The 26,349-nt window shown below is 41.4% G+C and overlaps 4 protein-coding genes across 11 annotated transcripts in view; 2 read left to right on the forward strand and 2 right to left on the reverse strand.

Annotated features, from left to right (window-relative positions):
* Positions 1-1,803: 1,803 nt before the first annotated feature.
* MRPL30 (mitochondrial ribosomal protein L30) lies at positions 1,804-7,063 on the reverse strand. Its single transcript, XM_081907788.1, has 5 exons — positions 6,916-7,063; positions 5,646-5,729; positions 4,215-4,361; positions 2,084-2,157; positions 1,804-1,983 (listed from the first exon to the last, which is right to left on the reverse strand). Exons 1-5 carry the CDS (start codon positions 6,967-6,969, stop codon positions 1,848-1,850), a joined length of 495 nt encoding a protein of 164 aa, XP_081763914.1. The 5' UTR covers positions 6,970-7,063; the 3' UTR covers positions 1,804-1,847.
* Positions 7,064-7,138: 75 nt separating this feature from the next.
* Positions 7,139-12,377, forward strand: MITD1 (microtubule interacting and trafficking domain containing 1). Of its 2 annotated transcripts, XM_081907787.1 has the most exons (7): positions 7,139-7,456; positions 9,107-9,208; positions 9,331-9,467; positions 9,548-9,634; positions 10,880-10,995; positions 11,852-11,912; positions 11,999-12,377. In XM_081907787.1, exons 1-7 carry the CDS (start codon positions 7,336-7,338, stop codon positions 12,092-12,094), a joined length of 720 nt encoding a protein of 239 aa, XP_081763913.1. In that variant the 5' UTR covers positions 7,139-7,335; the 3' UTR covers positions 12,095-12,377. The 2 variants fall into 2 exon arrangements, with proteins under 2 accessions (XP_081763913.1, XP_081763912.1); XM_081907786.1 differs by lacking the exon at positions 9,548-9,634 and having other exon boundaries at positions 7,200-7,456.
* A 1,191-nt stretch (positions 12,378-13,568) lies between these two features.
* LIPT1 (lipoyltransferase 1) lies at positions 13,569-16,137 on the reverse strand. Of its 3 annotated transcripts, none has more exons than XM_081907780.1 (2): positions 15,815-16,137; positions 13,569-14,852 (listed from the first exon to the last, which is right to left on the reverse strand). In XM_081907780.1, exon 2 carries the CDS (start codon positions 14,842-14,844, stop codon positions 13,729-13,731), a length of 1,116 nt encoding a protein of 371 aa, XP_081763906.1. In that variant the 5' UTR covers positions 14,845-14,852; positions 15,815-16,137; the 3' UTR covers positions 13,569-13,728. The 3 variants fall into 3 exon arrangements, with proteins under 3 accessions (XP_081763906.1, XP_081763905.1, XP_081763907.1); XM_081907779.1 differs by having other exon boundaries at positions 13,569-15,083; positions 15,815-16,135; XM_081907781.1 differs by having other exon boundaries at positions 16,014-16,131.
* Positions 16,138-20,824: 4,687 nt separating this feature from the next.
* Positions 20,825-26,349, forward strand: part of TSGA10 (testis specific 10) — a 37,691-nt gene continuing 32,166 nt past the window's right edge. For 3 of the 5 annotated variants that reach the window (XM_081907774.1, XM_081907773.1, XM_081907775.1), the window contains exon 1: positions 20,827-21,302. In XM_081907774.1, coding sequence (XP_081763900.1) covers positions 21,243-21,302 — 60 coding nt within the window. In that variant the 5' untranslated portion in view covers positions 20,827-21,242. Of the gene's footprint in view, positions 21,303-26,349 lie in introns of all 5 variants that reach the window. The other 2 variants (XR_014167488.1, XM_081907772.1) reach the window with 2 other exon arrangements.

Genomic DNA, 26,349 nt, shown 5'->3' on the forward strand with positions numbered 1-26,349 from the left:
AATATCTTTGTCAGGGGCTAACAAATGACAATGAACTCTTTTACAAGTTTTAGAAAGTGTTTCCTTTCGTCTACTCTGAAGTTAATGCTAATCAGTTTACTGATCTCGAGATGTAACACTGAAAAACTCCTTAATTACACACCTAAGTCCATCTCTTGCCTTGTCTCCATACAGCCATTTGTGTACACCAAAAAGCACCAGCTGGTTTGAAGGCAGATGTGCCAACATCTGTTGATTTTTAAAGTTGCTCTTTTGCCTGGTGATATTTCCAGGGAAAGGGATGGTCTATTGATTAATACCAAACTTGGCTTTTGATTACTCTAGCACACTTCAGCAAGGTTCTATTCTACAATGGATGATGGAGTCATCATTGCTCCCAAGCTGTGTCAGCCCATTTATACTGTTTATGTGTATAAGCAGGTGGCGCTGTGGGTTAAAGCCTCAACGCCTAGGACTTGCCGATCAAAAGGTCGGCGGTTCGAATCCCTGCTGCGGGGTGCGCTCCCGCTGCTCGGTCCCAGCGCCTGCCAACCTAGCAGTTCGAAAGCACCTCCGGGTGCAAGTAGATAAATAGGGACCGCTTACCAGCGGGAAGGTAAACAGCGTTTCCGTGTGCAGCTCTGGCTCGCCAGAGCAGCGATGTCACGCTGGCCACGTGACCCGGAAGTGTCTCCGGACAGCGCTGGCCCCTGGCCTCTTAAGTGAGATGGGCGCACAACCCCAGAGTCTGTCAAGACTGGCCCGTACGGGCAGGGGTACCTTTACCTTTACTTTATGTGTATAAAACATTAGCGCAAAAGAATCTTTTCAGCCATAACGTGTGCACAGTGTTGGTAAATATATTGCTCAAAAGTTTCCAGTCATTCTCCTCACGCTCTTGCTGCTGCCACCATTAGGGAGGAAAGAAACCCAAGGCAGGCCTTTGTGGTGCATGCAAACCAACACTCATGATTTGTTTCCCCCAAACGACAGTGGCCAAGCCAAGAACCAACTTTGGCTTCCATTCTTGGCTTATGAAACAGAAAGCCAGCCTCTGGTTTGTTTCCTTCCCGGCACAGCAACAAGGACTTATATGAACTTTAGCATGCACTGAAGTCACTCATTTTATTTCTGCCTAAATCAGGAATAATGAATACATTCCATATTTCAAACAGTGTATTAGACAAACTGTTACAGGGAACCAAGTTTCTTCAGGAGTTTATAAAGAATTCCTCATTGAAAATAAAAATGAAGAGAGTTTGTCCATGCATTGAGTTTCTCCTACAGTATACTGCTGGATAGTACTGGGTTGGTTTAGTGTACACTTTCTATTAAACATAGAATAATGAGGTGGTCATGCTTTAGGCTACAATCCAAGTCCCCTTTATGTTCAGAGCCTGGTAGTGGGACAACCATCATGCTCTGCTGCTGCTTGCCTGGGGTTCAGTTTGGCTGGCATCCCAGTGAGGTGCATCTAAAATGAGAATTCCAAAAAGAAACAAAGCAGAAGCAAAAAAAAAAAAAGGGGGGGAGGCAAGTAAGGATTTTATTAACCCTACAAATTTCAGACTCCATTGGTGGTTCTTCAGGGAGTTCCTTAGCAGACAAGTCATTGTGGAAAAGTGATCGCTGGCGGTAGAAATGTTTGAGACCTACTATGGTGCTTCCAATAGGCAAACAGTGGAAAAAGGAATTACATACACATACAGTCACGCTTGATGAAATGCTTGTATAATCCGCATTAGTACTAGCCACGTTTGATTAATCAGTCAAATAAAGCCTTGACACAGTACAAGGGATGGGTAGATGAGCTCCCCAATCAAATTTCAGTTTAAAATTACATTTATTGTACAGAATGCCACTACACATTACAAAGCATCAATCTTTTTCTGTTCCGGTTCTTTTAGACGACGGCGAATTATTAGTTCACCTGCACAGTTAATAAAGGTGTCAGACATTTCTTCTTCAGATGGAATTCCATGGGGTAGCTTTAATGGTTTTATGCTATAGGAACGGAGGAGGAAGCAGGAGAAGAGACAAAATACATTAGTGCTGTTCTACAAAAGCCATTTTAAAATGCTTTTGTCAAGAAGAGTTAACTAACCTTATTAGATGTTTAATCACTTTCAGTTTTTCATTCACAGAAGGGATGTTTTTATGCACTCTTAGCTCATATCTCTGTAGATAAGCAGATTTTATAGAAAATTTCAGTTTCACAGAAAAGTTCAGTTTCAAACACATGATTGCATACACACACAGAGAGAGCTTGCAGTAGTAGTTGCAGTGAGTGTGCTATTCTTAAAATATAACTATGACAATCCTGCATTACTTCAGGGGTAGCCAATGTGATACCCTGCAGATCTAGTTGGGCTCCAGTTTCCATCAGCTCCAGCAAGACTAGCCAGAGGTCATGGATAACAGGTGTTATCCTTGATAACAACATCTGGTGAGCATTACAATGGCTGTTATTGCATTACTTGGTGATTTATATTATTCACATATATTGTCCTTCATTCTGTGAGAGCCTAAACAGGTGAATTCATCCATGAAGATTTAATAAAAATACAGAAGGTGGTATCCAATGTTAGCAATACTCAAGGGTAGGAGAACTGAAAGAAATACACAAGTCCATTGATTACAAAGGGTCTACCCTGAGTATCACTAATACCGGATAGCACCCTATGCCAATGAAAGGTATAGTTTAAGAACCAAAGATTAATACAAGGGGAAATATCAATGTTATACTTCATCTCTTCTTGTCATCCTCTAATAAAAAAAGTAATGGTTCAGGAAAAATACGTATAATTCATTCCTTTTTAGCTCACACATATTTTAGTACAGGATCATTTCTGCTAAAGTTCATGGAACACTGTATATGTGCCACCATATTTAGAATGTCAAAATTGTGATAAATAGCAACCACTTAGATAAAGGGGTGAACTAAGACGAATTAACTGACTGCTAAAAATTCTGATTGGATCTCTACACACCTCAGCAAGAGAGAACCACACTCAAAACCAGGCTTTCATGTGTAGATTACTTAATCAGGGACACCACTTGCCAACTGCTGCTGCTTATATGCACTGAGGTAAGACATTCAGATGCAAAGCATCTACTTGTCTTGCATGGCAGAATGTGAATGTATGTTCCCACATGCTCTCAGGCAACTGGTTGCACAACAAAATATACAGTACCTAGTATGGCTTTTAAACTGCTTTTTCATGGATATCTAACAAGTGATTTACAAGAACAGGATAATGATCTGCACAGACATGAAATGCCTCAGATGGGTTTTTGGAAAGTTGCTAGGCAACCTCCACCCCGCTCTCCCAGGTAGTTCCAGCTGCCCACCCCCCACCCAAAGATAAACAGAAGCTGCTATGAGTGCACTTCTGGGCTCCCCTCTCCTCCCAATGTAGAAGACTGCACTGCTGCAGCATGTCAGAGCAAACATTAGGGAGCCATTGGTGAGAGTTCCTATCTCATTCTGCTCTGCTCAGGAAAGTTTGGCTGGCGCCTTTATTAGATACTGAACATAAACTTAATATAAAGGCAACAGATATCAAACCCATTTTTAACGATTTGCCGTTAACTAATGGGGGATGCGGGTGGCACTGTGGGTTAAACCACAGAGCCTAGGACTTGCCGATCAGAAGGTCGGCGGTTCGAATCCCCGCGACAGGGTGAGCTCCTGTTGCTCGGTCCCTGCTCCTGCCAACCCAGCAATTCGAAAGCACGTCAAAGTGCAAGTAGATAAATAGATACTGCTCTGGTGGGAAGGTAAACGGAGTTTCCATGCGCTGCTCTGGTTCGCCAGAAGTAGCTTAGTCATGCTGGCCACATGACCCAGAAGCTGTACGCCGGCTCCCTCGGCCAATAAAGCGAGATGAGCGCTGCAACCCCAGAGTCGGTCACGACTGGACCTAATAGTCAGGGGTCCCTTTACCTTTACTGTGGATCTTCTACAAGAAACTGCAAAGGGATTCAGCAGATCATTGAATTTAATAACTTGCCCTTGCTCTGAGCTGAAGTTGTTCTACTCTTGATCTCTGAAAGACTGCAAACCTGTGTACATTTACCAAGGAGCAAGTCTAATCTAATATAGCGGGACTTATATCTGAATAAACATGTGTAGGATTGAGCTGTATGTTTTAATGCCAGAGAGATATAATTATTTACTGGGCTTTCCCCCTATGCAACAGAGTGTCCCTGCAAAATGCTAATGTATTTTATACTTTTTCCAATCCAAGAGATTTGATTATCTCTTTTTCCCAATAAGGACGCCTTCTTCCACTTCTGACTCTGGTCACAAGGTGCAGTTTATGGGGCTGCTGTGGATCACCCCCATATTTTTCATGATCACCAGGCCGTGGCTGAAATACCTAAAATAAATTCAACAAAAGCAGGCTTCAGTAATACAGTTATCATTAGCTGAATAGTATTCTATATCAGTAGTTGTAAAAAGGTAATTTGTAGACAGCAGAGGAATAAGACAGCAGAGGAATAAGTCTGTATCAATACTTTTTTTTAGCAAAATGATCCTGTACTAAAATATGTGTGAGCTAAAAAGGAATGAATTATACTATTTGTATTTTTTCCTGAACCATTAATTTTTTATTAGAGGATGACAAGAAGAGATGAAGCATAATATTGGTATTTCCCTCTCTATTGATTTTTGGTTTTTAAACTATCCCTTTCATTGGTATATGGTGCTATCCAATATTAGTGATACTCAGAGTAGACCCTTTGAAATCAATGGACTTGAGTATTTCTTTCAGTGCTCCTATTCTGAGTATCACTAACATTGGACACTCCTTCACTGCAGGTTTCTAAAGAGAGGTTGGATGGCCATTTGCCAGCGATTCTTCAGCTCTGATTCCTGCACTGCACAGAGTTGGACTTGATGACCTTTGGGATCTCTTCCAACTCTACAATTCTGTGATTCTATGTGTAGCACATTTACATTTAAATTCTATCTACTGTACACTTACCTGGAGGTTAAGCCCTACTGAATATAATGAAACTTACTTCTGAGTAACATGCACATAAATGAATTGTAAACAATAGAACATGGACCTGAATATTTTTTTTACAAGAGAGTTTGATATGTGAATATATGTGGTAAGGCAGACATACTGGTCAATGATTATTGGAATATCTCATATAATATTTGTATGACATTTTACAATTTAGCTTTGAGATGCTTCCTCCCAAAAGGTATGAGATGCTAACTATCTATAGCTCCACTGTACAGTGGTACCTCAGTTTACCAACTTAATCCGTTCTGGAAGTCCGTTCTTAAACCAAAACCATTCTTATACCAAGGCATGCTTTCCCTAATGAGGCCTCCCGCCGCCAATGCCCTTCCATCATTCGGATTCCATTCTTAGACTGAGGTAAAGTTCGCAAACTGGGACACTACTTCCAGTTTTGCGGAGTTTGTAAACCAATTCGTTCATAAACAGGACTATTCTTAAACCGAGGTACCACTATATTGTTTACCTTTCTCTCTTCTTATCCTTTCGCTTATTCTATTTGTCCTTTTTTGAGGTCTGTAACTGCATTCTCTACTTATGTAACAAAATGAAAAAAGACGTATTTTATGAAAATAAATAAATGAAAGAAAATGAGATGTTAATTCTGAACCCCCACAACAAAAAGCTTACCGATTCAGGAATTCTTGACCTTGTAAATTTCTGCCTGATCCACACCCTCCAGGTGATTGGTTCCACTTTGTATTTTGCAAGACTCTGGAGCAGGAAAAAAGACAATTCTTTATTGCATAGGCTAACTACAAGTTATAATCTACTAATTGCTTTATCATTTTTTTGGTTCTTCAAGTGCACTGCCAATACTAACCCTAAGGTAAAGGGACCCCTGACCATTAGGTCCAGTTGTGGCCGACTCTGGGGTTGTGGCGCTCATCTCGCTTTATTGGCCAAGGGAGCCGGCATACAGCTTCCGGGTAATGTGGCCAGCATGACTAAGCCACTTCTGGCGAACCAGAGCAGTGCACAGAAACGCCGTTTACCTTCCCGCCGGAGCGGTACCTATTTATCTACTTGCACTTTGATGTGCTTTCGAACTGCTAGGTTGGCAGGAGCAGGGACCGAGCAACGAGAGCTCACCCCGTCACACGGATTTGAACCGCCAACCTTCTGATTGGCAGGTCCTAGGCTCTGTTTTTTAACCCACAGTGCCACCCTTATAGTAACCCTAATAGCAAGCAAATACACAATTACTGACATTATTATTAGATGCAAGTATGATATTTTTTGTTTCTTGTTTGTTTTTTTAAAAGGTCAGGTTATCAAACAATTTTTTTTCGTACAATGCAATATGACGAAGAAGCCCAGAGAAAAAAAGAATTAATGAAATGAGAGGTAATATGGGGTCAAAAGTCATGTCCCATATACATATACATTTGGATAGCGTTCTCCCTGGAGAGAGCAGAAAGAGAAATGACACCTTGTAGATGTTCAGAAGCACAGCCGTGCTAATTACTACCAACATTTTCCAAAATCAAAACATTGGCACCATCAGATCTGGGGGGGCTAAATGGCGGCCGCCAACGCCAAGGAATACGGAGAAGCTGAAGCATTCATAGAAGAGATCTCGGGGTTCATCTAGCCCAGGGGTCAGCAGCCTTTTCAGCCATGGGCTGGTCCACTGTCCCTCAGACCATGCGGTGAGCTGGACTATATTTTTTTTGGGGGGGGGGGATGAACGAATTCCTATACCCCACAAATCAACCAGAGATGTATTTTAAATAAAATGACACATTCTACTCTTAGGTTGCCTACCCATGTTCTAGCCCAACCGCCTGCAATGCAGGAATCTTCACTAAATAACACACCACGGGGCCAAAGTGCGGTTATCGACGCGCAGGACAGCACACTGGGCTCCCTCCCCCCCCCCTTTTCCCGCGTCCCTCACCTGCCAGGCAGCAAAAGGGCTCCCGCCCGTAACTCTGCCCAGCAACGCCGCCATGTTAAAACTCCGCCACCGGCCTCACTCCCCTAGCGTTCTAAGCGAGGCAAGGACGTCGCTCGGCTCGACCAATCACCGTCAGCGCCGCGTCCTCCTCCTTTCTAGGAAGCGGATGCGTCCGAAGGGAAAGGAAAGTCTAGGAAGATCGTGTCTCTATGGGCGCGCTCTTCTGCACGCTTGGATGCCTTTCGGTTTCCAGTTCTCAGGAATCACGTGACAGGCGGCGGGCGTGGAATCCTGCTAGTTTCAGGTTTGCTTGGGTCGCCTTGGGGACTGGTGTCTCTGGGAGGCTTGCCCCTCTCCCCCCGTACGGCGGCGAATCGCCCTGTTAAGCGAGGAAGCCGACGCCGCGCTTTCCCAGCGGCCATGGAAGACCCGGCGGTGCTGGTGCTGAAGCGGGCGGTGGAGCTGGACTCGGCTTCTCGCTTCCAGGAGTCCCTTGTTTGCTATCAGGAAGGGATTGACCTCCTGATGCGGGTCCTCAAAGGTGAGGCTTCTTCCTCTTCCCCGTCGCTCCCTGCAGGTGAATTTCCCGGTTAGGTGCCGTATGAAGGCAGAGGAGCGCGGCAAAGTCCTGGGTGCGCTTAGAGCAAGTCCCTTGGGAACCTGTGTGACTTCCGAGGAGTGTCGTATAGGATCGTGGAGCCCATTAAATAAATTTAAATTTAATTTAAATAAACCAAGTCATCCTGCGCTGTTTGTAAATGAGTATCTGAAAAAGTGTGCATGCACACGAACGCTCATACCAGTAACTAACTTAGTTGGTCTCTAAGTTGCTACTGGAAGGTATTTTTTATTTTGTTTTGTTTTGTTTAGGAACACCCTGTTTACGAAATAATATGTAGATTTTTAATTTTAAAAAATACTTATTATCAAGTTTATATACCGCCCTATACCCGCAGGTCTTATTTCTCATTTTATTTTTCATTTATACTTTTCAAATTTATACATTTCACTAATTTTACAGTCATGTTGACATTTCAAAACTTGACTTCCTTCCCCCTCTCTCTGGGTTCCTTAATTTGTTTTTAATATCTTCTGCATAGCCAAATTAACTTAATTTACTCATTCATCTTCTTTACATATATACACTTATAAAACTGCAGGTTGTTACAATAATCGTTCCAATGTTTTTATCTGATTATAATTTATAAATATTCAATAAACCGTTTCCATTCTTTTATAAAAGATTTGTTATCTTGATTCCTTATTCTTCCAGTAAGTTTCGCCATTTCCGCATATTCCATAAGTTTTTGTATTCATTCTTCTATACCTGCAGGTCTTAGGGCGGTTACAGGGAAGCTTTTAATGTTTAATAGGTTATTGTATTTTAATATTCTGTTGGAAGCCACTCAGAGTGGCTGGGGAAACCCAGCCAGATGGGCGGGGTATAAATAATTAAAAATTATTATTATTATTAAAATCACAATATAAAAACACAAAATACATAATCAAAATAAAAACAACCCAATAACCCCCATCCTCCCCAACACATTTTAAAATGGCATTGGATGCCAATCAGCCAAAGGTCTGGTTAAAGAGGGACAGGGAGCCACTGCAGAAAAGGCCGGTTCTCGTGTTGCCACCCTCCAGAACTTTTGTGGAGGAGGCACACAAAATAGGGCCTCAGATGATCTCAGGGTCTGGGTAGATTCATCTGGAAAGAGGTGGTCCTTGAGGTATTGCGGTCCTGAGCCATTTAAGGCTTTATCGGTCAAAACCGGCACTTTGAATTGGGCCCGGTAGATTATGCTACCTTAGATGCTACAATAAACCTTAACTGCCCAGTAAGTTATTATGGCAAACATATCCTCCACAAAATTGTATAATCCTTAAGGGAATTCAAAGGTATTCATAACCCTTTAGTACATGGTCCTTTAGAAGGGTGAACAAGATGATCAGGGGCCTGGAAACCACGCCTTATGAAGAACAGTTGAGGGAAATGGGTATGTTTAATCTGGGAAAGAGAAGATAATGATATCCATCTTCAAATATCTAAAGGGCTTGTCATGAGAGTTGGGTACCAGCCAGTTCTCGTTGTGTGCATGCAGGTCTAAAATTTAAAGTGAAAGGAAGGGAGGGGAGTTGATGAACTATTTTTTTCATTGTCTTTCTGCATCTTGTATTCTGTTTTCAGCAACAAAAGATCAGAAGAAAAAGGCTCATTACAGAGACAAAATAACAAGTTACATGGACAGGGCAGAAGAGATTAAGAAATATATTGAGAAAGAGAAAGAAGGTATGAAGCTGTAATGTAAGTTTCATTATTATGCCTGTGGAATTATATATTGTATTTATTTTTTTTCATTCAAAGAGGCCATATTGCATTTTTTTCAAAGTGAAAAGTTTTCTTCTTTTTAGATGGAAAATACCACAAACAAATTAAAATAGAAGAAAATTCAAAAGGTTTCAGCTATGAAAAGCTGTTCCAAGAATATCTTAATGAAACTGTTACAGAGGTTTGGGTTGAGGACCCTTACATTAGGCAAGTCCATCAGGTAAGACATGGCTGATTTATACACTCAAAACGATTTCTTCTTTTCCATCTAAAAAATTAATCTTATTTACTTATTTACAGTTGTACAACTTCTTAAGATTCTGTGAAATGCTTGTTAAAGGACCATGCAAAGTGAAAACTATACATCTTCTTACTTCTCATGATGAAGTAAGTATTTTACCCTGACTGCAGTCCACTTACTTGGATTGTGTCCCAAGGAATTCAGTGATACTTGCTTCTGAGTAGATGATGATGATAATGATGATAATGATAATAACAGCAACAGCTAGACCACCAGCTCTCCAAACATTCTTAAATATGATATGCATAGGGTTGCAGTGTTGTTCCATATAAAATTGTACTTACTGAAGTTAAGCAGTTACTGTAATTGCCATGGCAAAAGTAAAAAAAGGATTTGCTTTTGTCAATGAATTTTTCAGTTAACATTTTGCTAGCAGTAATAATACATTCTGGATTCAGAATGGGTCTGAAATTAATATGTTATCTTTTTTCTTTCTGAGGATACCGGTCTATTTCTGACAGATATCTTCAACAACTCAGTAGTGAGGGAAACAAGATGGAAAAGATTGCTATATTTTGCACCTAAAAGTAGACACTTTTTGTACTAGGGAGATTGTTTTAGGGTAAGGGCAGGCTTGTGAATAGCCACTCATCAAATTGCCTATGTTACTAACAATAGGGAAATAAGAGGTTTTTATTAATTAGAAGAAAATGTTAATTAGAAGAAAATTACATTGTGAACCGCCCTGAGATCTGTGGATGAAGAGCGGTATACAAATTGAAATAATAGTAATTAAATTTAGGTAATTATAATAAAGGAAACTGCTTTATACTGAATAAGACGATTGCTTGATACTGTCTATTGATTAGTCAGACTCTCGAATGTTTCAAGTGGTTTCTCAGCCTTCCTGGAGATGTGAAAAATTGAACCTGGGATGATATTCATGCAAAACGTGTTTTTACAACAGGGTGGTTCTTTCAAGCAATCAGTGTGCTACAAATGACATAATTTAACTGTGTTTGGAGAGCTGGTAGTCTAGTTTTTTAAAAACGTGTGAATAATCTTTTATGGACTTCATCGCAAGTCTTAGTTTGAATCCATAGTTAGAAGTGTGTGTAGGTGGGGCTTGGTTTGGTGTGTGGTGTTTTTTCATCTTTTGTCCTATGACATCTAGCCTCTTAACTTTTACTTATTCCATCTACCAAACACACACATTCCATTTCGTAAGATACCTTGCAGGAATTATGTTTAACGTTAAATTTGAGTATCTGCATTGGTAAAAGTGAAAATATTGAAGAGGCTTATTCATTCTGAGAAATATGACCAATATGAATTTACAGTATGTCGGCCATTATCTTTATTTGATTTTTAAAGCAAACAAATCTTTACAGGGCAATGAAAAGAGTCAACAGATGACTATCCTAGAAGAGATACAACAATCCCTGAAAGATTTTGGCGTTACTCTGGATGTATCATATTCTCCGTCAATACACGATCGAGAAATTAGGTTGGTGACATGTGAATAAAATGTTCCACATTGATTGTCTAAGATACAGGTGATGATAACCAACTAAATCATAATGATAGTATATCCATTGAAATCAATTGATAACATTTATTCCAGCAGCTCAACCCTGAGAATGACTAACACTGGCTATCACCCATATAATAGATTACTAAGACTGTTATCCTAATTCCACTTACCTGGAAGTAAGCCCCACTGAATCCAGTGGGGTTTACATTTGAGTAAACATGGTTGGAATTCCAGCCTAAGTTTATCTTCAAATCTTAGAGTTGTCAGTTCAGGTTCTGGAAACTTGTTAACTTTTAAGAGTAATTAGCAGTGGTGTCTCCTGCCAACTGTTCAAATTGCCACTTGTCCCCCTGCCTGCCTGCCTGCTGTTGAACAAAAATGACTACAGCAAGTCAAATGATGGGAAGAGCAGTCAAAATATTTACATGTACACCCATGGTTAATATATATTTAACAGGCAACTGTTCGTTTCAACTTTGCATGCCATGGAGAGGCAAAGATGGCCTACTTCATATGTTCTCCACCCCCCACCCCCCTTGTCTGTGAAATGGTATTTGTATGGGAAAGGGCTGACACTTGCATCACTCCTCCATGTTGCAAATTAAGAGCATGCCCTGCTATGAACATTGTTGTTAACTCAATTGGAACAACTTGAAAGTTGCAGAGATTGAAATTGCCAACTATCATCTGTTCTTTGCTCATTGTGCTCCCTGAGCTTTTTACATATTAAGAGTGCAGTGAAATTATTTTCTTTCTCTTGTTAACCTTACATATGTCTAGTTTCTATATTTTTGAGGAAGCACTTCTCTTTTTTCCATTTAACACACAGATTCAACAATGGATGGATGATTAAAATTGGAAGAGGCCTTGATTATTTTAAGAAACCACAGGTGGGAACCGAATAGAAAAATATAAATTTTAAAATAAATTTGAATTGCTGAATGGCTTAATTGGTCGAATAATTTGTTTTCCACAGGGTCGTTTTTGCCTTGGATACTGCGATTTTGATTTGAGACCATGTCATGAAACTACAGTGGACATCTTTCACACTAAACATACAAAGAAAACATGACCCTAAGTTCCCAAACCAACCAGTCTCACTGGTGTGTTTGTTTTTTTGAGCAAGAGCTACTTTATTCCACCACATCCACTATGCATTTTTGTAAAGTAAACTGATTGTATTTTTTTTTATTTTAAAAAATCTGCACATCAGCCTGATAGCTTATCTAAACAAAATGACATGTTTACCCCCAGAGTAATGAACTGTCAGTGAAGACCACAATTCTGATTTACCTCCTTGTGCTGGGCTATCAGATTTGCTTCCCATACCATGTGGAAGGATCCTCTAAAAAGCCTCTGAAGTAAAACATTTGACTACTGCATTTGCCTCTTAGCAGCTACAATTCAGAAAAACCTGATTGGTGCACAGGAAAGAATTGTGCATATAGCTGGAAGATTTATAGAAATTTTCCCTACAGCCATTTGCACTGCATATAGATTTACCATAAATTTTAAAGTGAGAAGTTGGTTGCTTCTTCACCATGTGGTAGAAGTGTCAAAGAAACCCTCTGACAGCATTTTCCTCTTATTTTCACTGGGCTGGATTCAGACTAAATTAGTTTTCCTTTAGTCCCATACATAGCCATAGGACAAGTTAATCATGACTAACTTAAACTTGGGGATCAAAACTGGTAAGAAGCTACAGCAATGTATAATAAAGGTGTCCACTTAATATGCTCAAGAAATTTGGAACCGTACAGGGAGCTTTTGCCTTATATGCCAATTCTGAAGAAACAGAATTCTGGCGGGAGTTATGCAGCTTCTGTCACAATAACAGGCTGATGTCACCACACAACAATTGAGTTTCCCACATTAGGGGAATCCCAGACCGGCATAATACGGATGCGTACGTTTTTATCTTTCACTGTGGATTACTTTTGAGGAGAGGCAGAATTCGTATAAAGGAAAGCAACCCAGACACAGGCTTCGACATTCTAGAATCAGCACAGCAAGATTGAGCACTATGCCAACCTGTCAACAATGGGAGAAGGCAAGAACATTCCTGTGAACCTCCATTAAATGGTGGCCTCTTGGTTAATCCCTGTGTTCTAGGTCTCTCTTTTAAAGCCACCACCTAATAAACGGCTAGGAAGTATTTGGTCACCAAAGTCTTAAATACATTTACATTGGCAATTGACTTAAGTAGAAGTTGCTTTTCAAGTAAATGGTATTAGACTCTCAAGCTAACAATGCCTAGCATGACTCCTCTATTTCACGCATGCCATGTCTTACTAGAACTGGGAGTTCGGAAGGCATAAATTGACCTTAAAATTCTTGTCTTGAATGTCTAGGTACATGTTTTTAATGCTATACTACGTTTCTTTCTACCAGTATTTTTATTTTGTTTTATACTGTTTGCAAGCCGTTGTGTGATCCATTTGGGCAAGTCTGTAGGATGCTAACTTTAAGAAATAAATATGTAAATTTTAAAAGAGAAGACTTCTAAGGACTGGTGATAACCATTTTAAAAAACAAAACTGACTTGATTAACATGTTTGTATTTTTTTATTTTCTTTATGTTTTAATAAAAAGTGAATTTGTTTACATTCAGCAGTCTTATTACTTCACTATTAAATCTCACGTTCAGCCAAGTCCTTAAAACCCTCTGCTAGAATAAGACTGTATTGATAGATGATCAGGAATCAACTACATTAGAGATACTATATTCTCACACAAGAGATTCCACTTGCCATGTATCTTGTAATCTGTGCATGTTCTCATCAAAGCAGCTGCTACTGCAGTGGTTTCATTTGGACAGAATTTGCTGCCAATAAGATGGTTTTTCAGTTCATCACACATGATGGGTGGCAACCAGAAAGGAGGCACATCAATGTTGCAAGTTTCAATCTTTCCATTTTTTACATCCACATTTATCTTCATTTCAAGGCAAGATTGTTCATCAACTATATTAAAGAATGTGCTAATACTGAACTTTGGTGTTTTGCCATATAGCCAATCCCAGGACTGCAGTTCTTTTGCTTTGTTATTAATTCCAGGGAATTCTGTTTCATCAGCTGGATTTATTTCAACAATATGGTTATCAGTTTGGTGGTATGCAGCATATTCTTCTGCAATGGCATCAATGAGCATCTCACAAGTTAAAGTAGGCTCTTCTTCAAAGAGATTTTTCACCAAGGCAGGTACACTTGGCGTGGCATTGCTTTTTATCCCATTGTAAGGACTTTTGAGCACAGTTGATAAAATAAATTTATCAGCACTGCAGAGCAAGGTGCAGTGGTGATAAGCAGCAGTCCTTCCTAATTTTGCAGCCGTTCCTGAGATTTTAAAAATTCCATTTAACAAGAGGTCGTATCTCTCTGTAGCCTCCACATCTAATTGGGGCCGCAGGGCTTTCAATGCTCCAACCACTAGTTTTAAATTTTCCATTCTTTTGTACTTCTTCCTATTTGTAAAGAAAGTGAGATTGATGTTGCCAGGATCATGGTAAACTGTTCCTCCCCCACTTTTTCTTCTAGCTAGTTTTATACCATTTTGTCTCATGAATCTGAGATTACATTCCTGCCAAGGATTCTGATGTCTACCAATCACTACAGTAGAAGAATTTCTCCAAAGGAAAAGAATGTGTCTGTTTTCAAAATTCATATTATCATGGATCCAATCTTCTAAAGCTAAATTCTGATAAACATCCTGGGAAACAGACTGCAGGATCAGTCCTCTCGTTGCACATTTGAAGCCAGCAGCTGGAACCTTGAGGACACAGTGTAACTGGAAGCATTTCCTCAGAGATGACCGGATTATCATGTTTTAGTCTAACAAAACAATCAAAACAGCATAGGGTGATACACGTTTTGCATAGTCCATTTCAAAACCCTTTCAAAATATCATGTCTGTGTTTCATTGGAAAATCTTTTAAAACAATTCTGTTGAATCAGATTTTTAAAAAGATTTATTTCTCCTTTCTGACAAGTAGATTAAATAGAGTATTATATGACTGAATAATATGCAGAAATTGCCTATTCCAGTTGTGTTTTATCGACCACCTAAGGAAAAAACACAGAATTCATTGTTTACCCTCAAATAGCTCGTATGAGAGGCTATAAAAAGATTTGCTAGGGTAATTTGTGGCTTTACGTTAATCATTTTAATCTTTTGAAATACCAAAAAGGGATTATTAGTTACTAGGCCTTAAGCTACAAAGGAAACAATACATTTCCTCCCACTCTCATTAATTTCACAGCCCAGCCATATATGCCAAACGTAAAGGTCTCAGGGCTGGCGCAAGCGGATTTTCAGCATTCAACTTTTGATATACCACAGGTTTCCACTCCCTGTATTGGGATAGCACCAAGAATAAAGCGTGTGTGGCAAACGTTTTCAGTTTTGCGCTGCACCACAACCACCCTGGGCAAATTGCAGCAGTTGCTTCTGTGCTCAGAGACTATATTTTTGCAAGTCCTGATGGAGACCAAGGCCAGGCTGTGCACCCGAATAAGTTTTGTTCCATGCTGGCAGGCCTGGCAATGCAGATAGAAAAGGCACATTCCGCGACCCACCCGCCCGAATTAAACTGAATGCAACCTTGCTAGGACAAAAAAGCAAACCCCCGTCGGGCTACATGGGGTTCTGTGTATGGGACACAGAGGCACCGGACCCTCTCAAGGACACCTTGCCCAGCTCCCGCGGGGCGCCATCACGAAGATGGGAAGAGCATGGCAAGAGAAGCCCCTTCCAGCTTCTCCCAGCGCGCCCCGATACCCGTCGCCCTACTTACTGGGGATCAGCTCCCTTTGCCCACGCGGGAAGCGCGTTAAGTAGCCAGGCGGTGGCCATAGATCTAGAAACTAGGAGCAACGCGCGCAGATCTACATAGATCTAAGAAATAGTGAAGAGTCGCACACTGTCTGGATTGATTTGCTCCCCTTCAAAAAATGCGCGTCTGTTTCTAAAGGAACTTTCGCCACAGCTGGTACCTTTGGGCGGACACTCTGCTGCGCAACAGCTACTCCGAAGTCCTTGATTTCGCCATTTGTTTTCCATTGAGCAACACACATCCTTGTCAGAAGGTCCCGGAAGTTGCCTATACAGTACAGGATTAGAGAGACTATGGTTTTTGTCCAAATGTAGTCGCACAAAATTCCTTCCGGGTGCGCACAATAGAACCCGCCCGTGAGTTCCTATCAGGAGTGCTCACTTCTTACCGGCAAAAAAGTGGCATATTTCAAACAGTGGAAATCCGGACAGAAAAGTTGCTTTTGGCACAATTGGTGAGCTTTTTACTTTTTGGTCCAATATTGCAAATCACAACAAAGCTGTTTTGGAACTATTTTTATGGAGGCACTGCTACCACACGTCCGTACTTTCCCGGACATTTAGATGCATTCCGACCGGACACTGCTACAGAATGCAGTACTGTACTGTATTGCTTTCCGACCACTGTTGTTCGCTCCCTTGCAGCTGTTTCCATGGCAGTTAACGGCATTTTTCTTATTAGCGGGCAGAGGGGCGGGAGTAGATGCTGTGGAAGAGCATGGAAGATCTCGGATATTTGCAGAGAAAGGCTGTCATTTGCATCGGCACAGTAATGGTTTTGCCATTCTCAGTTGCCCTGAAGCAGGCAAACCAGCCCGACAACATGAGAATCCGTATCCAAAGATTTGGCTCTTAAGCTCTGTTTTTGTTTATTTTTTTCTGAATATAAAATAGCAAAGTATTATACCATAAATATAAATTGGCAAAAGCATTTTAACAAATGTCATTGAACATCCGTTATTTCCAAACCATCATTTTCTTTAACAAACTTTTGAGAACCGACGACATTATTAGAGCTAGCTTCTGAGGGAGTGCCTACATTATTTTGTATCCCTTCTGGTATATTTTTTCCTGTGTTTTGGAAAAAGCCAGTCATAGGTCCTAAACTGATTTCCTCAGTGTTTTGAAATAAATGGTCATTTGCGCTTGGAGTTCCAATATTTGTGTCATTCTGTATTATAGATACTGGTGTCTTCGTTTTACCACAACAGTTCCCCATGGTGTAGTTACTATGCAGATATCAGAAACAATGCAAAGTCGGTGATGGTGGTCTTCAGGGAGACTGCTGCATAAACCCTATGCAAAAAAAACCAACAAAATACTATTAGAATAACTGAAGAAATTCCATTAACTAACGTGTGATTCTACAACTATGCATTTTGCTTCTGGAAGTAATATTAAGATGCAGGAAATTTAACATTCATTCTATTTAAATGAACAAACACAAAGAATATGGCCCCTAATACACAAACAAAAAAGCCACTGAAACTGCAGGACAAATGAACAATATAAGCAACAGTGGTTGTTATTAATGGAAATAGCAATACAATATGTATTAACAGCAGGGTTTTCATTCAACTGGAACTCACCAGAACTTAGTACTGTACCTCTCAGGTAGGTGCCATTGCCATTATAAGAGAACAAGGGAGACATTCATGGTGTGTTCCAGCACCTCTTTTTCTATAAAAATAACACTGGTTAACAGTACTATAATTCAAAAAGTCCATTTGGGAACTTCTGTGCTTTGGTGTGGTTTAGGAGTTTGAGTATGGGTATGGGTGCGCAACCCAAGCTTGTGCAGAATTTAGGCAGTATGAACAAAGAGAACCAGCCATTATTCGTTAAACATATCAATAACACAGCCCGTTGTGTAAGTTGATAAGCAAGGTTATAAACATACTATAGTTGACAATGGGATGTAGACTCAGTTGCCTGTGAGAATAGAGTACATCACACTAAATGTACTTCTTGTCTGCCATACAATTTTGGATGAGGCTCTAGGGTATGAATGGAACCTCATTATATTTTACCTGAAGCATCACATATCCAAGGCAAAGTTACCTTTGGTATCTCTCTGTAACTTCAGCTCTGGGCTTCTCACATTGTATAGTAATCCTGGGATGGTGAACCACAATCCTGGAGGCAGAGGCCTCTTGCCCATAGAGGCAAGTGGCATGTGGCGCCAGGACGCCAAGTTCTGGAGGGCACCAGGGAAGAGGCAGAGGCTGGACGTGGCGCCTCCCGGCATCAGCTGACTGCCGTCGCTCGCCTCCACCATGCTGCGCTGAAGCAGCACTGTGCCTGGAGCCTCCACCTGCCATGGCCACCGTCAAGGAGTTTGGCTGTATTGCCTTTAAGGCATGGCAGCCATACAATTTCATAATTTTATACTATTCTGATCTCCTTGTATCATCTGAATATTTAGTAAGTAAAATACTATTCTATGCCTAAGTTGGTCTTGGTATTTTCAGAAACAAGCCACTCTGGGCGGCTTCCAACCAAATATTAAAATACATCAAACACTAAAAGCTTCCCTAAACAGGGCTGCTTTCAGATGTCTTCTAAAAGTCTGGTAGTTGTTGTTCTCTTTGACATCTGGTGGGAGGGCGTTCCACAGGGAGGGTGCCACTACCGAGAAGGCCCTCTGCCTGGTTCCCTGTAACTTGGCTTCTCGCAGTGAGGGAACCGCCAGAAGGCCCTCGGTGCTGGACCTCAGTGTCCGGGTAGAACGATGGGGGTGGAGACGCTCCTTCAGATATACTGGACGGAGGCCATTTAGGGCTTTAAAGGTCAGCACCAACACTTTGAATTGTGCTTGGAAACGTACTCGGAGCCAATGTAGGTCTTTCAAGACCGGTGTTATGTGGTCTTGGCGGCCGCTCCCCGTCACCATCTAGTTGCCGCACATATATAAATAAATACTACTATTCATATACTATAATATCCAGCAACTCAGTTAATTGTGTTCACTGAAAGAAGGCATCAGTTTATCGCTTTGTTAGTATAATTTTAATTATTTGCTTAGATGACCACTTTGTTTCCACATTCTATAGCACAACTATAGACTATCCTTATTTCTGTCATGAAAGGCGCCAGTTATCATGTTCTTGTTAAAACACCCCCCCTGTTATATCACTCTTTGTGAAGCGCTTCTTTAAGGATAATTTTATTCTGCTGCATTTCCCCTCAATTCAGCTGATACCTTTTATCTACAAAGCATGTTGCTATTCTCCTATATGTTTCTAGAATCTGTTAGCTGCTCTACAGATGAAAACCAACTTTTGATTATCTGAATCCATGTATAAAACATGTTGTTTAGTATATATTTGATATCAGTTCACCTATCAGCCTGTAAGATACTATGTCTATAAAATGTTACTTAATTTATAAAAATATTTAAAAGTACAAAACTATGTCCATAGTATTGCTGTTTAATGTGCCTTGAAATTACACATTACTGTGCAATGTGACATGAAATCCAGCCTCTATTTGTGAGGTAAATGCCACAGAGCACCTCATTTTTTTATTGTATCTGAGAGCAGTAAGAGCAAACTGTAATTGCTACTAACCTGTCAGAGATAAGCATCAAGAATGCAAGATAACTTGGGGGCATTATGGAAGCAGAGTTAATCTATTTTCTCCATTATTTCATGAGCAGATTGCTGGTACTCGAAGCCAATCCCCAATGAGCATGTTCTCTCTAAACTGAGTTATATGTTTATATGAGATACTTTGTGTTGACTAGCAGCACGGAGAGTCTCCTGGATACAAATTCCCTCTGCTAAAACCTACAGGATGTGGAAAGGCATGAAGCATATTTCTCATCTTCCTTCAGCCAACTGTTTTGCAGAACCCAAGAAGGAACTTTAATGATTTTAAAGTGCTTATTATTTACCAGTAAGTGGGATCCACAACAAAATGTTGCAGGATGGAATTCTCCTCTACAGCTGTCCATCTAATTGGGCGTGCCTTCTGCCGGAACTCTGCTGCCCCTTCCCCTCAGTTTTCTGTTTCCACCCACCTGCCAATATGCTGAGCATGATAGTAAGTCCTCATTAGGCTCAGGGGAGGGGTTGCCACCCTTAAGCTTTTTCTTTTCTTAAAAGTTGTTCTTTTTATGTGTATCTGCAAACCTGTTGGTTACCTAAAGTGTGCTAATAGTTCCCTCTTGTTTGTGAGTGGTGCTGTTTTGGCTGCATCGAGAGAGTGGCACTTGGATAAATGAGTCTACTGTTAAGAGAGTCACCTGAACGAAATGTTGCAGTGCTGTATTGGCTGAAAAAACAAAAGTTATAATCATAGAGAAGACTCCCTATTCCAACCCGAGTCTTAATTCACGTGCATTAAAAAAAAAAGTGCACCCAAGTTTGCTTTTACAGTACCTTCCTCTTTGTGCATAGGTGCTGCCATTTTGGTTTCATTATGACAGGCCCACAGGCAGCCCTAAAGTTCAGAGATGTCATATAAACTGATAGTGGCATCTTTGGAAACCACCCTAAATCTTGCGCTGTCTCTGCGTGTCCTTAATTTCCCTGAAATAATAATTAAAAAAAGAAATACTAAGGGCTAAAGAAAAAATAATAGCAGACATAGGGCACTAGGGCTCGTGCGACATCCCTGCCAGCCCTAGTGGCAGTGCCCAAGAACCTGTCCCCCACCCCACCCCACCCCTCCTACGCCCCCGCGATAGAACTGTAGGCGCCTCACGCCCTTCCTTCCAACAAGGCAGTCCTCCCCCCTCCCGCGCGAACGCCGCGCGGCGTTTGGGGCGCGAGCAGCGGTTGACGCGGCCGGACGGAGTGCGCCGCGCGCGGGGGCGCCAGATGAAGGGGGCGGGGTCAACAAGAGGAGCGCGCCCCTTGCCCGGTTTTGTCTAACAGGTAGCGAGAGAGCCGGAGGGGAGGGGGGAGCGTCGCGTCGCCGTTGCCAAGGAGACGCCGCGAGGGGCCAGGGAGGGACGTTCATTGTGCCAAGCGGGTGGGGGGAGTTAACAAGCGCTCAGGGCGTCCTGAGGAGAATAATCAGAGGGGGTCTTGAGAGAGACGCGGACATTAACTCCCCACCCCCACCCCGGCAATTATTAGTTGTTGTTTTTTTGCTGTGGGGGCGGGCATGACAGCTGCCTGGCTGTCACCCCCCCCTTCCTCACTAGGTGAACCCGCCCGTCACGCGCCCCACACCGCGCGGCCGTTGAGGTGAAGCAGGAGGCGGGGGATTGTTGCCTCCGAGGCGTCGTCGCTTGCGCTGGCCGCTCATTGGTTCGCCGGGATTGAGAGGGAAAAGGAGGCGAAGGAGCGGGCGAGGCGGAGGAAGCTGAGTGGAGGAGCGACCGAGTGAGAGAGAGAGAGTGGGGGGAAAGGCAGGAATATTAGCTTAGTTTAGCTGCCGTCATGAGCTCTAGGAAATACCCCGGGCCCGGGCGCAGGAGGAGAAGAGAAATTCTTTCCAAGGTACAGCGTACATGGTACATGGGCGTAGCGGGGGGGGGGGGGGGAGAGAAAGGCAGCTGCTTCCCCCCCACCACCCAAAAAATTATTATTATTTTTTTAAAGTAGAAATCGTAGAAAGATTTTGATAGATTTTTCTCAGCGCTTTGGGGCGTGGGGTCAAAAGAAAGTAATTTAAAAACCGAGCTCCGTCGGTTAGAGAGCATGGCGCTGATCATGCCAAAGTTTCATGGGTTCGATCCCTGTATGGGACTGGGCAGCCGCCTATTCCTGCATTGCAGGTGGGTAGACCCTCAGAGGGACCCTTCCAACTCTGCAACTCCCATAATCATACCATACATTTCAATGACAATAAAGATATTATTATTATTGAATCTGCTAGGTAGAGCCGAACGGATGATGAGGGCAGGTGGGTTGTCCTGCCCCAACGCCAACATAAATCTTGGCTACGCCCCCATGGCCACCAAGGAAATAGGAAGACACCCCAGTTGCATGCCAGGCAGGCTGCAGAGAAATGAGGTTTTATGTAGGTGCGCTCACAGTGGCTAAGTCTGAGCAGTTGTGTTTGCTTGAAGGAGGTGGTGGTGTCTTTTACTTGTAAGCATGGGTAGCTGCAATCCTGAAAAACCCACACTGTGGAATAGATGGGTTTTCAGCTGTCCACTGCACACCCGCAAAAAAGGTTGCAGAGTAGAATGAAAGAAAATCCACAAGCCCAGTATGTCCCTAGTATTATCTATGGGAAATACATCAGCCATTTCCTCTCCTTCCCTTAGGGTTATTTCTAAAGTTATATTTTAAATATATAAAATAAAAGTTTAAGAAGTTTCTGGTGTAGCAGAAACTTAACGGTGCCTAGCCGTTAAGTCCTCAACCAAAACAAACTCTACTGTCATGGCGACCGATAGCCTTACATGGTGTCAAGTAGGCATGGCTTGACACCTCCAGGTGCCTTTTTGCTTTTGCACAGAATTAATCCAGAGTCAGTTTCATTCAGCAAACCTACTAAGCACGTAACTGTGATCGCAAATACAAGGGGGAGAATTCCAGTTTATTTTAGAAAGCAGATGCTTCCTTCTCTTAACACTAAGTCATCTAGCTCAGTAAACATATAATCATGGAGAGCATATATAAGTGATAGATGTTTATCTGGTATTTTTAAAATATTCCTTTAAACACAAAATTTACTAAAATTCTAGCATTGCTTTTTCAAAGTCATTATCAGACTTTTATGTTTTACTAGAAAAATCAGTGTGAATAAGCTTTGAGTTCTGTGATTTTGTTTTAAAGGTGCGTGTTAATATAAAAGGGGGAGTGTATGAGATTGGGATTCAGCACTATTTGCTAAGGCTTTCCGGAGTATGATTGCCTGCGTTTGTGTGTCATAATATCCTCCACATGACAGCCCTTTAGATTTGATAGTCATCTTCAAATATCTAAAGGGCTATCAGAGGATGGCTCAAGCTTGTTTTCTCCTGCTCTGGAGGCTAGGACCTGAATCAATGAATTCAGGTTACAAGAAGAGATTCCAACTAAACATCAGGAAGAACTTCCAGGCAGTAAGAGCTCTTCAACAGTGGAATGGACTCCCTTAGGAGGTTGTGAACTCTCCTTCATTGGAGGCTTTTAAGGAGAGGTTGGATAACCATCAGTCATGTATGATCTAGTTGAGATTCCAGCATTGCAGGGGGTTAGACTAGATGGGGACCCTTTCAGCTCTACCTATGATTCTATATAGGATTCTATATAAGGCTTCCCTGCTACTGAAAATGTTGGTGCTTGCTATTATTGTAGTACAAATAGATTAAAAATAAAACCCTTGTGAACATTGGCATGGGGGGGGCTGCTGCCTCCCAATCAAGTAAATAAATAAAATTACTTAGCTAAAAATAAAATTGTAGAAGGATTTTGACAGATTTTCTGAGCATTTGTGGTCAAAAGAAAGTAATTTAAAACAACAGCTGTTGAGACATTTTATTCTCAATCTGTTAGACAGAGTCATATGGAGAATAATGACAGGTGGGTGTCATATGGAGAATAATGACAGGTGGGTGTCATATGGAGAATAATGACAGGTGGGTGTCCTGCCTCTATTAACATAAATCTGAGCTACACCCATGCTTGTGAACTGTTATAGAAGTAGGACTAAGCTCAACATTTAAGATGGCCCTAGTTATTAATTCCCAATGTACACATTGGGGAGATTAATTCAGTGGTACTTACTTCCCAGTAAACATAGGATTTGGTTGCCTAGGCATTACCCTAACAAGGGATGTGGGTGGTGCTGTGGTATAAACCACTGAGCCTCTGGGGCTTGCTGATCAGAAGGTCGGCGGTTCGAATCCCTGCAACGGGGTGAGCTCCCGTTGCTCCACTAGTGCAAGCAGAAGCAGTATAGTCATGCTGACCATGTGACTGGAAAGCTGTCTGTGGACAAACGTCAGCTCCCTCAGCCTTTGAGTGAGATGAGCACCACAACCCCATTGTCGCCTTTGACTGGACTTAACCATCCAGGGATCCTTTACAGTTACCTTTTACCTAACAAGTCTTTTTAAAAAAATGTAATCTGCTATTAATAAATAATAAGTCACTTACCAGACAATTTACAATATTTTTATCCACGTTTATCCAAGCTTTTCAAAAGCTATAGAATACTTTTTCTGTTGTATAGTGCAGTCATAAGCACATGTACTAGGGACTTATGCCCCATCAAGGAAGAGATCAGTAATCTCAGATCTTAACGTGATATATTGTGGTAATTCATCTAATTAATGTCTAATTAATGTTACTTATCATTTATCATAAAACATATCTTTATAGATTGAAGTATTTTATGTATTATGAATAATGTCATCTTTAGGCACAGAGGAAATAAAAGCAGATATAATGGCAAAAATACTATGGACACTTACATGGGAGTATCACAGATTCATAGGGCTGGAGGAGGCTTTATAGGCTATCTAGTCTATCCCCCTGCTTGATGCAGGAAATCCAGAGCTGCTTCATCCTGGAAATATGGTTGTACATCCTCTTGAAGACCTCCAGCAAGAAACAGCCAACCACCCCTGTAGGTAATTGGTTGCATTGTTTAACTGCTATTACCATCACAAATTTTCTCCTAGAAATCTTGTCTCAAGTCTCATATAGGGTAAGCAACATGCATATGCCTAATTAATGTAGAAAGGGGTTAACACCATAGCACACGCATCCGCAAACTCGGTCCTTCAGCTGTTTTGGGACTACAGTTCCCATCATCCCTGACCACTGGTCCTGTTAGCTAGGGATGGTGTATGGAAAATTCTGGCTGATGTATGGAAAAGCACATATACCTAACCTTTGAAGATTTTGTAAGAAAACCAGTTTTTAACTTACCAAATGTGTGGTGTTTTCCTTTGCTGGGAGAAGAAGGAAATATTGAAATGCACTTGGAAGGATATATTTTAAGGGTATGACAGCCTATATAGTTCCATGCTTCACTTTGCTTCATATTTTGTGGCTTTAAATCTCCTTGCATTGTCTCACAAAGAGTAGCTGCTCCAGACTTGGATCTTGGCATCCAGGATTTGCACCAACAAATTTAACTTAAGCCTTTTAGATCTAGTCCTAATCTCTGGGACAAAAGAAAACAGGGTGCTCCAGACTTGGATGATTTATTAGCACCCAATTATTGCTATACTGCTGTAGCTTGTAAATGGAATAGCAACTCTGTTTCCAGACTTCAGGAATTAAAATAACATTCTGTAGCCAGGTGGCCAGTCCCCTTTCACCCAGTCCCAGATGTTAGGGGTGGGGATATTATATTGGACCATATGAGTGGAAAATTTTAAATAATTCCTCTCCCTCGTTTTGCTCCTAATTATTAATGCCTTGCCCCAATTTGGGGTGGGGGGGGGGGAAGGATAAGATATAGTAAATGTAGACTCTCAGGGAGGACAGATGGACCATGGAGGAGGAAATGCCTAGAGCAATCTATCTAGGTTATAACTGAGCCTGCAAACCATTGTACAATAGTCCATCTAAACCTGAGGAAATTATACAGCTGTTCCTTTGTGTTTTTTAAAAAAGTTGGATTTTCTGAGCTTTGAAGAAAATGAGAGCTGATCAGGGAGCAGAATGCTTTGTTCACAACATCATACAGATGCCCTGTAAAAAGTGAGTGAATGAAGTGTGGTTATTCCACAACAAATATCCAGAGTGGAAGCAGCCCTGGCCTTTTCCTTATTTTTTCTTTTGATAACATAGTTTTTATTCATTTTCATCTTTAAACTTTAATATGGTTGCATTGAGATATATGTTTATTTACATAAGAGCATATTATATGCATCAATTACATAAAAAAACTCAGATAAAGGTTTCTGAATGTATTAAAGTTGTGTCAAGGTATATATACCAAAATTATTACAAATACTACATATATGAACTGATGTAAAGTATAAGTAAAAGGTATTTTGTATCAGTAACAATTAGGATTTGTAGTAATCTATAGGAAGGAGGGACGCGGGTGGCGCTGTGGGTTAAACCACAGAGCCTAGGGCTTGCTGACCAGAAGGTCGGCAGTTCGAATCCCCGAGACGACGGAGTGAGCTCCTGTTGCTTGGTCCCTGCTCCTGCCCACCTAGCAGTTCGAAAGCACATCAAAGTGCAAGTAGATAAATAGGTACCGCTCCGGCGGGAAGGTAAACGGGGTTTCCTTGCGCTGCTCTGGTTTGCCAGAAGCGGCTTAGTCATGCTGGCCACATGACCCGGAAGCTGTACGCCGGCTCCCTCGGCCTATAGAGCGAGATGAGCGCCGCAACCCCAGAGTCGTCCGCGACTGGACCTAATGGTCAGAGGTCCCTTTACCTTTATAGGAAGGAGGGGAAGAAAATAAAATAAAATATGTATTTCATGCACACCACACTGTGCTCTAAACTATGGATACTGCTCTACCATATGCTTCATTATTTGTATAATTTGTATAAACATCACACCAGACTGCATAAAATTGTCTTGTTTCTTTGGCCTCTTTGTACTTTTAATTTTTGTGTCAGTTTTTCCAGTAACGCTTTTT

Source organism: Podarcis melisellensis (genome assembly GCF_964234715.1).
Source record: "Podarcis melisellensis genome assembly, chromosome: 4".
Lineage (NCBI taxonomy): Eukaryota > Metazoa > Chordata > Lepidosauria > Squamata > Lacertidae > Podarcis > Podarcis melisellensis.

Coding starts and splice junctions, on each gene's coding strand:
- MRPL30 (XM_081907788.1), bottom strand. CDS start 6,969: ATGGCGGCGTTGCTGGGCAGAGTTACGGGCGGGAGCCCTTTTGCTGCC. Junction 5,730..6,915: donor GCCCTTTTGCTGCCTGGCAG/GTGAGGGACGCG, acceptor TTCCTGCTCCAG/AGTCTTGCAAAATACAAAGT. Junction 2,158..4,214: donor AATCTCTTGGATTGGAAAAA/GTATAAAATACA, acceptor GCTTATCTACAG/AGATATGAGCTAAGAGTGCA.
- MITD1 (XM_081907787.1), top strand. CDS start 7,336: ATGGAAGACCCGGCGGTGCTGGTGCTGAAGCGGGCGGTGGAGCTGGAC. Junction 9,209..9,330: donor TATTGAGAAAGAGAAAGAAG/GTATGAAGCTGT, acceptor TCTTCTTTTTAG/ATGGAAAATACCACAAACAA. Junction 11,913..11,998: donor ATTATTTTAAGAAACCACAG/GTGGGAACCGAA, acceptor TGTTTTCCACAG/GGTCGTTTTTGCCTTGGATA.
- LIPT1 (XM_081907780.1), bottom strand. CDS start 14,844: ATGATAATCCGGTCATCTCTGAGGAAATGCTTCCAGTTACACTGTGTC.